The sequence below is a fragment of the Gopherus evgoodei genome, chromosome 3 (genome assembly GCF_007399415.2).
Source record: "Gopherus evgoodei ecotype Sinaloan lineage chromosome 3, rGopEvg1_v1.p, whole genome shotgun sequence".
NCBI classification, from domain to species: domain Eukaryota; kingdom Metazoa; phylum Chordata; order Testudines; family Testudinidae; genus Gopherus; species Gopherus evgoodei.
The window spans coordinates 109,700,807-109,714,530 of NC_044324.1; the positions used below are offsets into that span (position 1 = coordinate 109,700,807).

The 13,724-nt window shown below is 43.8% G+C and overlaps 1 protein-coding gene and 1 long non-coding RNA gene across 2 annotated transcripts in view; one reads left to right on the top strand and one right to left on the bottom strand.

Moving 5' to 3' along the window:
* The window catches only part of SAMD3 (sterile alpha motif domain containing 3), a 101,820-nt gene that overhangs the window by 66,701 nt on the left and 21,395 nt on the right, over positions 1–13,724 (bottom strand). Inside the window, exons 2-4 of the mRNA XM_030556296.1 lie at positions 9,084–9,190; positions 8,119–8,308; positions 2,811–2,924 (exon numbers count right to left, since the gene is read on the bottom strand). Coding sequence (XP_030412156.1) covers positions 2,811–2,924; positions 8,119–8,308; positions 9,084–9,162 — 383 coding nt within the window. The 5' untranslated portion in view covers positions 9,163–9,190. The remainder of the gene's footprint in view (positions 1–2,810; positions 2,925–8,118; positions 8,309–9,083; positions 9,191–13,724) is intronic.
* On the top strand, positions 402–9,610 carry LOC115648547. Its single transcript, XR_003999592.1, has 3 exons — positions 402–443; positions 2,890–2,947; positions 9,461–9,610. It is a non-coding gene; the product is annotated as an uncharacterized LOC115648547 (long non-coding RNA).

The window sequence follows — 13,724 nt, forward strand, 5'->3', positions numbered from 1 at the left end:
GGGGGGGGTGGTAAAAGGAGCCTATATAAGAAAAAGACCCCAAAATTGGGACTGGCCCTACAAAATAGGGATATCTGATCACTGTACCCCAATCCCCTATCCTGATTTTTCACACATCTGGCTAACCCCAGCCAAGCCCTGTGTGACATTCCGATCCTGGCTGCCTGCCGAGGAAGTGAGTTACTTTCACTTTCATTCCTCAGCAGGCAGCCAGCCAGCCCTCCCCCCACCTACCCCCAGCACCTCACCCAACTCAGCCCTGACGGAGGGGAGGGAGGAGAGAGAGAGGGGTGCTCCTGGGGAGGAGGGAGAAAGGAGGGGGTGCTCCGTCAGGCAGGGGGGAGAAGAATGGATGTTATGGGGGACAACAAAGGATACTGGTTCCAGAGCCATAGAGCCTGCCTCACCTCACCTCAGCCAGGGGGAAAGAGTCACACTCACAGGTGAGCTCCTTCTCCAACCCCATCCCCTCCCCTTCCCAGAGACCCCAGCAGCCAATCCCATTCCTCAGACTGTGCTGCAGTCGGCTCTCTCTAGGACCCAGCAGCCCTGCTTCTACACTGTCTGGGCTGCCTGCAGAGTGGTGCCCCCAGGCAGAGTGAGGCCCTACATGGCTGCCTATTCTGCCTATGCCTAAGGACAGCCCTGCCTGCCGCTCAGCTCCTCTCCCTCCCCCCAACGCCTTCCGCCCACCAACCGGCCCCGCCGATCAGCTCCTTCCTTTGGCTCTTCATAAGAGACTGACAAATGAGAAATGTAGAAAAAAAAATTCTAACCAGATACTTCACTTTTGAACCAGGACTCAGGTCTGCCCTTAGATAAGTGTGTTCCAATTCCTGCTTGTTTCTCTGACAATTACACCTGTGTATATGAAGACAGATTTGTACTAGGGATGCAAAATGTTAACCGGGTAACTGATAAGCATCAGTCTTACCAGTAATGTATTCGGTTAACGTTTAAATGCCTAACGTGCACATTAAAAATGCGGCAGCAATACCATTTCATAGTGCATGTGGAACAAGGTTCCGCATTGTTAAGAATCCAGACCATTGCTATGGAACTGACATCATAGGGCAGGAACTAGGAGTGCAATGCATGTTACAGCACACCTCGTTTTACACGGGGCTCCACTGCCACTCTGTACATCGGTTCCCGGCTGTCAGCCCCATGCCTGGGGCTCCGTTCCCAGCCCCATGCCCGCCTCCAGCTGTGGCCCCAGCTTCAGCCTCCTTACCCCTCTCCGGGTCTGGGCATGGGGCCGGCAGCCAGGAACCGATGTACAGAGTGGCAGTGGAGCCTACAGCCAGGAACCTGGGCAGAGGGCCAACAGATACAGCCGGGACCCTGGGCGGAGGGCCAGCAGCTGAGATCCATGTAAAATGTGGAGGGGGTGCTGTAGCACCTCCCAAACCCTTAGTTCCCACGCCTATGTTTGAATTTGTTAATGGTTAAATGTTTAACTGATACAATTTTAATAATTTAAATGATTACTTTTTTAAAATTCTATTTACACCCCTAATTTGTACTTCAATATTTAGGGACAGACCAGTTCACTTTTCTCATGGAGTTTATAGGACTTCCTGGCAATGTGGAATAAAAGACGGTTACTCACCTTTGTAACTGTTGTTCTTCGAGATGTGTTGCTCATATCGATTCAAATTAGGGTGTGCACATGCCACGTGCACGATCGTCGGAAGATTTTTACCCTAGCAACACTCAGTGGGTTGGCTGAGGCGCCCCCTGGAGTGGTGCCATTATGGCGCCGGATATATGCCCCGGCTGACCCAGTGCCCCCTCTGTTCCTTCTTGCCGCCCATGACAGTCATTGGAACTGTGGAGCGCGGCTTAGCTGATCTCCACTTCCCTAGCTTCTAGGTACAGCTGCATCCACACTGTGCCTTCCTTCCTAAGATGGTATCTACCTTCCACATCAACCAAGACATCTTCCTTCCGGTCTTCTATCCAAAGCCACACGCTTCTCTACGAGAACAACAGCTGCACTCCCCAGACATTCGCAGGGCCCTCGTCTTTTACATCGAATGAACGGAACCTTTTAGGAGGACGACCCAGCTGTTCATAGCTGCGGCAGACCGGATGAAGGGCCTCCCAATCTCCACTCAGCACATCTCGTCCTGGATCACATCTTGCATCCGTGCAAGCTATGACTTGGCTGGCGTGCCAACTATGTACCTTACTGCCCACTCCACCCGGGCTCAAGCTTCATATTCCACCTTGCTGGCTCATGTACCCATACAGGAGATATGTAGGGCAGCAACCTGGTCATCGGTGCATACCTTTGCTTCCCACTACGCAATTGTCCAACAGTCAAGGGGTGACGCGGCATTTGGCTCAGAGGTTCTCCACTCTGCAACCTCTCACTCCGACCCCACTGCCTAGGTCAGCCTTGGGAGTCACCTAACTGGAATGGATATGAGCAAGCACTCAAAGAAGAAAAGACGGTTACTCATCTTTGTAACTGTTGTTCTTCGAGATGTGTTGCTCATATCCATTCCAAACCCGCCCTCCTTCCCCTCTGTCAGAGTAGCCGGCAAGAAGGAACTGAGGGGGCGCTGGGTTGACTGGGGTATATATCCGGCGCCTTAAGGGCGCCACCCCAGGGGGCGTCTCAGCCAACCCACTGAGTGTTGCTAGGGTAAAAATCTTCTGACAACAGTGCACATGGCTGTGCACACCCTAATTGGAATCGATATGAGCAAGCGCTCGAAAAACTTCATAGTCTCATCAGCAAAACAGAATGTAATGCTGTTTTCAGAACATAAGCAGAATTAGCAAATGCACTATAAACTTACTTCTGCTTTAGCACTCTTCGGTCAATTAATCCACCATCATACTTTTCAGTTGGAGAAATATAATCTGTCTGCTCTGTAGGACTAAAAGGACTGATCACCCGGATGCCCATGGTCCTGGAAGAGAAGGAATTTCATTGGTGAGCTGTACACTTTGCAAAGCTTGTCCAAAAGATATACTCTAAGATTCCAAAATACCTGTTGCAAAAAATAGAAAATAGAAAAACGTTAACATGTTGAATAGTCCTTAAGTGACGAGAAGCAGGTGATGAATTAAATTAATCATCAGATCCAGCCAACTTAAAAGGGAAACTAAAGTAATATTGCTAAGAAATGTTCTAATCACGACATGTAATTACAGAGAAGCAAATCACTGTATTTTTAAAGTTTCATAGATACAGCAGCTTCTTGGTTATTTTTTCTGCTATATTTAGTGTCTGATGTCTTCTAACATACAGGAAACAGTTCACCATTGCAACACATGATAAAACAAGAGACTTGCAGAGTGTTGTAGGGCAGGCTCTATTAAACTAGGGGTATGTCTTCACTACCAACGTTATAGCGCTGCCACGGCAGTACATTAAGGTGGATGTCTAGTCATGACACCAACGCTGGGAGAAAGCTCTCCCAGCGCTGTAAAAACACCCACCCCTCTGAGGGGAGTAGCTACCAGCGCTGGTGCACTGTCTACACTGCCACTTGCATCACTCAGGGATGTGTTTTTTCACACCTCTGAGCGACAAAGTTTCAGCGATGTAAAGTGGCAGTGTAGACAAGGCCCTAGAGGGCTGTGCACTTCAGGGCTTCTGTAGGTTGAGCTCATTGCACACATCAGGCACTACTTGCATTTCCAGGGACTCCCTGCAACTCCTCCCTGCTGTGCCAGAAGCTCTGTGTGTCCCCCATTCTCCACCCATTCCTCTCACCCCCATTTTGCACCCATGACATGTGCTTTCTGTGTCCCCCACATTATTTTTTTTCTTCCTGAGGGAGGAGTAGTCCTTCAGCATGGGAAGGTGTTAATGGCTGCCATCAACCAGTTCTTTGATTTTTGGATAATTACAGACCTGACTGAAGCAGATGGTTCTGCTAAGCAGATGCAAGGGCTTCACAGGTCAATTTTCATTGAAATCAGTACAGTTTCCCCCTTTGCAGCCTAGAACATTCCCCATAATTTTGGAATTGATCAGACACAGTATTTAAGAAAAATGACATCAAGTTGAGAGTGGGTAGCACCTTCCTTCGCTCTGCCAAAAAAATAACAGATTCTGTTCTATCCTACGTCAGATTGGACCTTCTGCTAAGAACAGTAAAAAGGCAGCTCTCACTGAGACCTCAGACACTGAAACTGAAACATTTGTAAATATCTCATTTCCAGCATTGCTGGAGAGAGTGTTCTTGAGATTTCCTTGAACCTGAATATTCGGGAAGTTTGGACCCATCGCCAGTTGCAACATAGAAGTGTTCGAGCTATTTATAAGATAGATCTTGAAGACTTATTTGCATGCCATCTCTGCAGCATCTTTTAAGTCTGACGAACACTGTCTGCAGTGGTCTGCAAAATCACTATTCCATCTACAGTAGCGGACATACTAATACAACTGGTGCATGGGGACCTGTTGCTGACAATTGACCTCAAGAACAGGCATGTTTGAGTGCAGATTTCCTTTTCAGTGGGCCTCTTCATTTTCCCTAGTCATTTTTTCAAACCACTCACTTAAGTCAGAGCAACCAGACATCTTCTCAATGTGGCCCAGGCTCCCACCTCAACTTGGGAACAGTTAGTCTACAGATAACTGATGTTTGAAATGTGCATCCATATGTGGCCATGAGGACATCAGGCAAACAGCTCCTCTGGTGCTAGTGCATGTGCAGGTACACTCTGACCTCACAATTAGCGATAGGCCTAAGTCATTAAGCCCAGATCCAGATACTGATCCAGACTTTACAGGACGTGTTTCAGATACGGTATTTCTGTTCAAGTTCTTCACCTCTACCCTTCGTATTTTTATACAGTCACTATTCATTTAGGTGCCTACAGTACTCTATCCAACTAATGCAGTTCTCATTTTATAAGCAGGGGCTCAGCTGACTTTGTACAAAATGCCTGCTCTTAGAAATCATTCTCTCTCACCTGACAACCAAAAGACAGCAAACAACAGAAAGGAAGAGAACTTAAAGAGTGGTAGGCCAAGAAAGCACCCATGAACATTAAAAAAGGCATTCATGTAATGGAATGGAGGCAGAAGAAAGGATGAAGGACATATTGCTTACAGTGTGGCAATCCTTTGTCATGGGATGCTGCAAAAAGCAATCAGGTTGTGCAACCCATATGCAATTAAGGGCTCTGTAATCTGGTCTAGTGTCAGCAAGCAAGCAGTGAAAAAAAATGAATCTTTTTTGTGCATGTGTGTATATTATATAATAGATCTGTGCATTTTTGTTTTTTCCGCAAATAATCTGATTCTCTATGTCAAAAGGTGGCTTGCAGGAAAACCATTAACAATGTTAAAAGTAAAAAAAATATATATATTACTGTGCTCCAAAATCACGGGCAGCACAAATTCTGGTTTCTAGAGCATGAAACAAAGTCAAACAAAGGATTCCTAAAAAATGTTGTGCAGCATACGTATTTATTACACACACAAAACTATGTTAAAAGAGCATTATTAAGGTTGCAAAGTCAAGCATTCATGAAGTAGAAAATTCCAAAACTAAGACTGCCTCTGGAACCTCTATTCAGCCCCCTTGTGTGTACCCATTTATGAAACAATCATTAATTATATCATCACATACTATTTTTTCCACAAGACTCTGCCTCACTTAGTACACAGAATGGATGGTCACTTATGGAGCAACTATTCAATATTTTGTTTTCCCCACATTGCTCAAAGTGAGGCTCCAGTCTTTATTTAATGAATACTATTTATACCTTACGATGAAGACATTATTCTTTTTCTCACGGTCTTTGCTGCTCATCACTCTAGTATGAGTGCTTCACGAACATTAATGAATTTATTTTCAAAACACAACTGTGAGATGAGGGAGAATTATTATGCCCATCTTATTATCCTCTGGGGAACTGAAGCACAGAAAAATTTAAGTCAGAAGTATTCACTAGTTCTGGGTGTCCAATCTGAGATGCCTAGGACCTGATTTTCAGAATACTTAGCATTATGTAGCACGTAATGTATCCAAAGCACAGCTCTCATTGATGTCAGTTTCAGGTGTGAGTGCTCAGCACTTCCATAAATCAGATCCCTAGGGGCTCGAGTCAACATGCCCAGAAAACGAGGCACACACAATTAGGTGGTCAACCTGTGAAAAGCAACAATGAGTCCTGTGGCACCTTAAAGACTAGCAGATGTATTGGAACATGTGACATAGGTCTTATGAAGTGGGTATTTACCCACAAAAGCTTATGTTCCAATACTTCTGTTAGACTTTAAGGTGCCACAGGACTCGTTGCTTTTTACAGATCCAGACTAACACGGCTACCCCTCTGATACTTGCAACCTGTGAAAAGTTTGGTTTAATGGCCTTGACTAACATCGCACTGTAGCTCTGAGGCAAAGGCAGGGATAGAATCCAATTTTCCAGGGCAGCATTCAACTGCCTTAACTACAAAACTATCTTTTCTCTGCCTCATTCAGTACACACCTTCCAACTTCTGCAACAAATGAAGCAGGAGGTCTACAGACAACATCCTTCGCTACACAACCCTTCATCATCCTTAGAGCAGGTCCATGCAGTGCATTGAATGAGGCAAGGGTGAGGTGGGGTGGGAGGATCGGAGGGGATAATATGTGATCATGCAATTAAAAACAGTATTACAATATATACACACAAGGGGGACAGTTAAAAGTACCATGCTCTACCTGGACCACCAATAGACAGGGATTGGACACTTTGCTTGGGGGGTTCACAGATATTTGCTGACACGAGTGGAATTGAGACACTCAGGAATTCTTGAGTTCCATTCCAGGCTCTGGAGGGCAGTGTTTTCTAGTGGGCACAGACTTTTCCAAGCAAGCTAAAGAGTGACCTGTTCTGCTCTATCTCCTCCAACGTGTCCCTGTTCCAGTTCTGTCTCATCCCCACCCCTGGCTCATCCACTGAATCCCATCCTCTTCACTTAAGCTTTGCCTACACTAGAGACCTTACAGCAGCACAGCAGTACCACTGTTGCTGTGCCGCTGTACGGTCTCCCATATAGCTGCTCTATGCCAGCAGGACAGAGTTCTCCCACCAGCATAATTAAACCACCTCTAAAAACCAGGAAATCTTAGCACCTCCCTGCCCCCTCCCCCCAATTCCCAGTCTGAGCCCGCATCCCATTTTCCCTGTCCTCCCCTACCAGCCTCAAGTCCAAGACTCTGCCACCCCCAGGTCCAAGTCCCAGTCTTCCTGCACCTTTTTGTCCTAATCTATTTTTCCCTACCCCCTTCCATAGGTCTGGCTCTTGTCCTCCCTGCATTCGAATTAGACAGCTTCCTCCTCCAGGCTCCCCAGCAGACAGCTCATTGAAAGCACAGGAGAGACAAGCCTTGTCAACTGTGCTCTCTGTTCAGGTACTCACAGATGAACCTGGCCCAGCGTACAGCAGCACAGAGCTGCAATTGCAGGGAAATTCCAGTTGAACCCTGGGCTGGAACATTCCCAGTGCAGTCAGAATCTTTGGGGGATTCGACAGGCACAACCTTCTAAAATGTCTCTATTGAGCATTTGTGAACTGAGATTTTTCAAAGACTCATAACCTGGCCAAATTTGGGTGGATTTTCCCAGAATGGTAAAAGGCCCATCCCTGACACAAAGGCTGCCCCTCTGCCAAATGTCAAGTCCCCTCTCCAAACTATGAGTTAAGAGCATGTAGAAGAAAAGGTCTTACAATATTTTTTACAGGGACAAGTCCCCAGAACTTTTTAACGTGGCAAAACATTTCTCTGTAGCCTCATACTCAGAAACATCTGAATTGTTTTGGAAGACTGGGCCGGAGGGGAGGGGTTAGAAATTAAGGCAGACTTCCAGCAGGGAATGTTTCAGCTAAAATGGTTATAGTCTGGCAAAGTATTGTAAGGGCAATCAGCCCCACCTGTAAAAAACTTGTGCAGCAATGTTTACATCATGTCTAAACTCACAAAGTATTAAATTAAACATTTCAGCTAGGGTTCAAATTGTACATAAGTTATATAACTTAACTATATAACATATTAGCTATGGAGCTAATAAATGCCAGCATGAAAACACAGAGGGAAGATTACAGCCGTACTTAAACAGAATAATATTTTGTTTCACGCATAGACAGACTCACCCACTGTTTGCTTCTGGTGACTTTGGAGGAGTCATTTCACAGCTGTAAGTGAAAGATTCTAGTCCATTATTCTGTTGCTGGTATTTATTAATCAGATCCATTAGTACTGCTTGGTGCCCAATTTTCTTCACCAGCTGCTGCACCATACGATCATTAAGAGCCAAAAGAGCTGCTCCACTCACTTCTTCCTCTGAAAATTGAAGAGAAAAATATCCTTATGTATTACTGTGTAGTAAGATTCTGAATACCTAATACAACATGATGTTACAAGGTAGGTGGTTCTCAAAGGCAAACATGGTTAGTTCTTCTACAGCAACTGTAACACAAGATCATTTGTTTTCGCCACTATCCCTTCCAAAAAGCTGGGCAAGTATTTTAATTTATTTTAAAAATTAGTGGTTTGATGTCTTCCAGTAACAAAATTCTGTGCCTTGGACACAAAGCAATTGGCGAACTGGATATTTTAATATGTTAAGGCAGGATTATTTACAATATACTGGTATTTTGTTAATGAGGGAAAACATTTTAGAGATTGCACAGCATGTTTGAGTGCCAGTTTCTCTCAATCCTTTGTAGAGTACATATATAGTCACACATAAAACAAACTTTTACATATCAAAGTTGCATCACTACAAACACAGATATTAAATACAATATGGCCCTAAACAAATAGTAGTAAACCCAATTTTGTTTCTAGAAGGTGTATATGTTTATAGGTTTTCAGTCCTCCTCATAGCAGTTCTTCCAGACTATTCATAATAAATGTATAACCTCATTTTGATTTATCAGGTCTGAGCCAGTCTTCTCCCTAACAAATTCTGTTAAAAGCTGAAGTTACCCAATGGCAATTAAATACAAACAAAATTAAATACTACCCATAAACGAGAAATTAGACAGTGGAAATTAAAAAACAGACTATACTTCTTTTTCAAGCAGAGACAGGAAACACATATTTAAAGACTTACCACGAAACTTGGGAACTAATTCTCCTAAATTTCTCTGCACCAACCAGTTGCAGACTTCATCAACTGACCAACTTTCCATCTTCAGGTGCTGCAAGAGTAAAATTCCACTGTGGAATGAAAATAAAGGAATGTTTTATTTTTATGCTCCACTCCAGAGTCAGCTTCCCAAGACAACAGAATGCTCAACCTTTCTGAGGCAGTGTTACATGCTCTGAGTAAAAACATGTATTGAGAAATAAAGCTGCTATTTACCTGCTAAAGTAATACTTATTTCAAGCAGCCAATTTTTCCAATTCCTTCTTTCTTCCCCTCCCCTTCTTTTCCTCCGTGGTTTCCCTCTGTTCCTCTAACAAAAAACCTCATTCTTTATTACACAGAATGCTACCTGATCCTGTACTATTAACTCCCCGGTTTCCACACAAAGAAGAGAAAGGTGTGAAATTCACCACCACCACGCTCATCAGGAAATGGCTGACATTTTACAGAAAAAAAAAAACAGATCAGAGTCTGTCACATATATGTTTCTAGTAAATCGAGCACATTAACCCTCTCTCCACCACCAAGCAGTTAGTCAAGTGAACACTTAAATCTTGTTTCAGAGTAGCAGACTAGTGTTAGTCTGTATCCGCAAAAAGAACAGGAGTACTTGTGGCACCTTAGTCTCTAAGGTGCCAGAAGTACTCCTGTTCTTTTTACTTAAATCTTGATTACAAACAATTAAGGGCAATTAAGGAAAATCCAGGAGAGGGGCAGACTACTTTTGTTGTTCACCATTCACACATTCTCTCTCAGGCTCAAACTACTGGCATGAAATGCATGTCACACGGATCATAATGATATTAGAGCAAATAGACGAGCCCATTCTAGGAGGGACTCAGTTCCTTCAACTCCTATTTCATAGGACTGAGGGGACTCGGCACCATCCAGAATCAAGTTCTTGGGCATCCTACTTGCTGCACTCAAGTATTTTTATATTTCATGTGCTATAGTGTCCTTCTCTAAAGAGATTGTCTGCTCTGATCTACTTATTTGAAACCAAGGTAAACCAAACCATGGTAAGTCACTTCTTACCCCAAAACATCACTAGGAGTCTGCATTTTTTTTTTTTTTAAAAGAAAGGCCTACGCAGATTAAGGGCCATCAACTGAAATGCCTTAAACGTTGCAATCCCTCCTTCCATAATAGCTGGAAATGAGATTCTTAACTTTATTTGTATTGATTTATCTAATATGCTCTTAATTTGGTTTTAAGATGCCCAAGGTGGTCAGTAACTTTAAGTAAGCAAATAATTAAATAAAAAAATGAACAACAGCACTGGAAAGATATGATGTGCTTGTACAGAGAAATTGCCTTCCCATCTTTATGACTCTTTTACAATTAAAACTCTAGAGAGACACCATTGTCATGAGTTTTTTTTTAATTGATGTAATTTGGCTCTGCTGCATGGAAGTCAAGCACCCACTGAATGCCATGAAATCTCAAGGAGCTAGAGAATTAGTTGCTAAGTAGTCTGAGAGGCAAAAACATTAGCTGACTCAAGTGGGTGGCTAACCATTTTCTTTCCAGGGAACATTAGACATACTAGACCCAACATTTTCTTACAATGCAGACATACATAAGGCCCCGATCCTGCAATGAACTCCATGCAGGCATGCCCACGTAAAGCTCATTGCAGGATGAGAGCCACAATTTGTCACACTGTAGGAGGGCAAAAAACATATCAAACCTGAGAATAGGCATTTACATGTTACATGCTTCAAAAATAATTCTCTCCCCCACACACCCCATTAGTTTTTAAATAATTAGAATAATTTAAAGTTCATCTATCTCAGGTCAATATGCTCAGAAACTGAAAAGGGTTAAATTAAAAAGGAATGTCTTTCTGAATTACAAGCGTGGATTTAATTTGATATGACAACAGTGGCCATACAACTCCTCCCCCAGGCTAAGCTGCAATAACAGGGTGTGAAAAGTCATTATTTGCTGAGAACTCTGGTGTAAATTAAAAATCACACCTTCCTGTCACACTTCTTGCTTCCTTGTGAAGAGTAGGACAAAAAAAAAAGCCTCTAAAAACTTGAAAGATAAAATAGAATGCAGAAGATACTTGCCTTAAGAGCCAAACAATAATAAAAAAGTAAAATACTTACAAATGGGAAACTGCCAATGGCCCATACTATAAGAGCATTTTTAATCAGGTCATACCAAAACAGGCCAAGATGCCAAATACTGTAGTTAACTGCAGCTATAAAAAGGAGTCTGAACATGTAGCATGTGTGGTTACTCATTTTGCATGCAAATGAAAGCCTATGCATGGAAATGCAGGTTCTGCACATTATTTTAAATGGCAGCAGTTTATAGGGGTCATGTTTGAAAATTAGACTTATACAAACGTTCATTACATACATACACTTCAAAGTATTTCGCAACCACAGCTTAGTTTACAGATGCTTTTATACGATAAAGGTAATGCGAGGAGAATAGAGAGCCCGTCACTATTCTGGAAGAGTTATGGAGCCGGCTAGAAACATTGAACATGGATACTGATATGCAGGCTCTTTGCTGCATAATTATTATTCACCATAGAAATGTAGGCTGGAAGGGACCTCAAAGGTTCATCTAGTCCAGCCCTCTACTTGGTCCCGCCTCAATGCATACCTAGACCATCCCTGATAGTTCTTTGTCCAACCTATTCTCAAAAACTTCTAGAGATGGGGACTCCATAACCTCCACTGGAAGCCAATTCCAAAGTGTAACTACCCTTATAGTAAGAAATTTTCCTAATAATATCTAACCTAAATCTCCCATGCTACAGTTTAACCCCATTACTTCTTGTCCTACCAACAGCGGCCATGGAGAACAACTGATCACTGTTCTCTTTATAACAGCCCTTAACATATTTGAAAACTATTATCAGGTTCCCCCCTCAATCCTTTTTTCTCAGGACTAAACATGCCCATTTTTTTAACCTTTCCTTATACGTCAGGTTTTCTAAACATTTTATCATTTTTGTTGCTTATGTTTATTACAGTAGAGCATAAGGACCAACCACGAATGGGGCCCTATTGTGCTAGTTACTGTACAAACAGTAGTAGAAGATATATTTATATACTATCAGTGCTTCAGAAGAGAACAAAAAAAGTCAGCAGAAGCAATATTTTTAGCGATGTAGACCATAAAGTACAGACTGAACTCAGCATAGAGCTTCAATTTTCAAGAGCTCCCGCCTGTTTATGATTACTGCAATACAGCGCTACCACTCATTCTTCAAACATTTACTACTGGGGAGAGAACCTATTAGTCGACATAGACATCAGCAGAATCCCACTGACATCCTCAGGAATACTCGTGATAGTTAGTGCTTTTAGAATCAGTCCTTTAGAGCACGGGTAGGGAACCTTTTTTCTATCAGGGCCATTGACCCACAGAAAAAAAATCAATCGGAAGCCACACACAGCCCCACGGGGAGGGAGAGGGGGGAGCACAAAGGCTCAGGACTTCCCCTAGACTCTGGGGTGGGGCCAAAAATTAGAGTTTTGGGGTATGAGAGGGGGCTCTGGGCTGGGGGAGGAAGTTGGGATGCGGGGGGGTACAGGCTCTGGGAGGGAGTTAGGCTGTGGGAGGGGGTTCCAACCTGGGGCAAGAGGTTGGGGTGTGGAAGGAGATTCGGGGTGCTGTCTCCGGCCAGGCGACACTTACCTCAGGCAGCTCCCGGTGGGCGGCGCAGCAGGGATAAGCCAGGCTCCCTGCCTGCACACTGCTCCCGGAAGTAGCTGGCACATCTGGGCCCCTAGACGGAGAGGCCAGGCGGCTCTACACAGTGCGCGCTGCCCGCACCCGCAGCTCCCATTGTCTACAACTTCCAGCCAATGAGAGCTGCAGATGCAGCTGTGAATGTAGAATGAATTAGATTGTGAAAGCAAAATGGATTAAAGAAATGCTGTACGTTCCTTTAAGCAGGAATGAGGAATGTTGAAATAAAGTTGTCAGGAAGAGAAACATTAAGGTATGGAACAATGGGTCCACTTAAGCTAATGGTGGGACTTTAGCAGGAGATCGATAAGAGTTTATAATAAAATAAGATGTGTGTGTCTAGCCCCTGGTAAACTTATCAGTTCTGTTCCCTTTGTTATCTTGTTAAGTTCGCGCTCTTTTTATCGGTATAAATAAAGTAGTTTAAGCCTTGCACGGCACTCACACATTATCTGGGTGTATTAGCAGAGCGCTTTGCTAATAAAACAGAGTGGTCTGACAAACTGAGAGTCCTGAATCTGACTTTGACACAGCGCTGGGGGGCAGGGGCATCACGCAGAGCTTCCCTGATGGCCCCACCACATAGGGGCCGCAGAGACATGCTAGCAAGCCGGTGCTCACGGCTCCAGCCTGGCAGAGGGGAACCAAGGCTTGGGGCTTTCAGCCCATGGTGCGGAGACTTGCCAGACGAAAGGAAGCTGCAGCAGGCAGGATCCAGCCTGCGGGCTGGAAGTTCCCCATCCCTGCTTTAGATTAAAAGGTCGGGAGTTTATTTTCTCAAAGCAAATTAAGTTACATTTTTTAAAAAGTCCCTAGAAATGAGAGCCTCATTTTTTGAGCACTCTATCTCCAAAACACCTTTTCTGATTCAACTCTTCTGAATACATC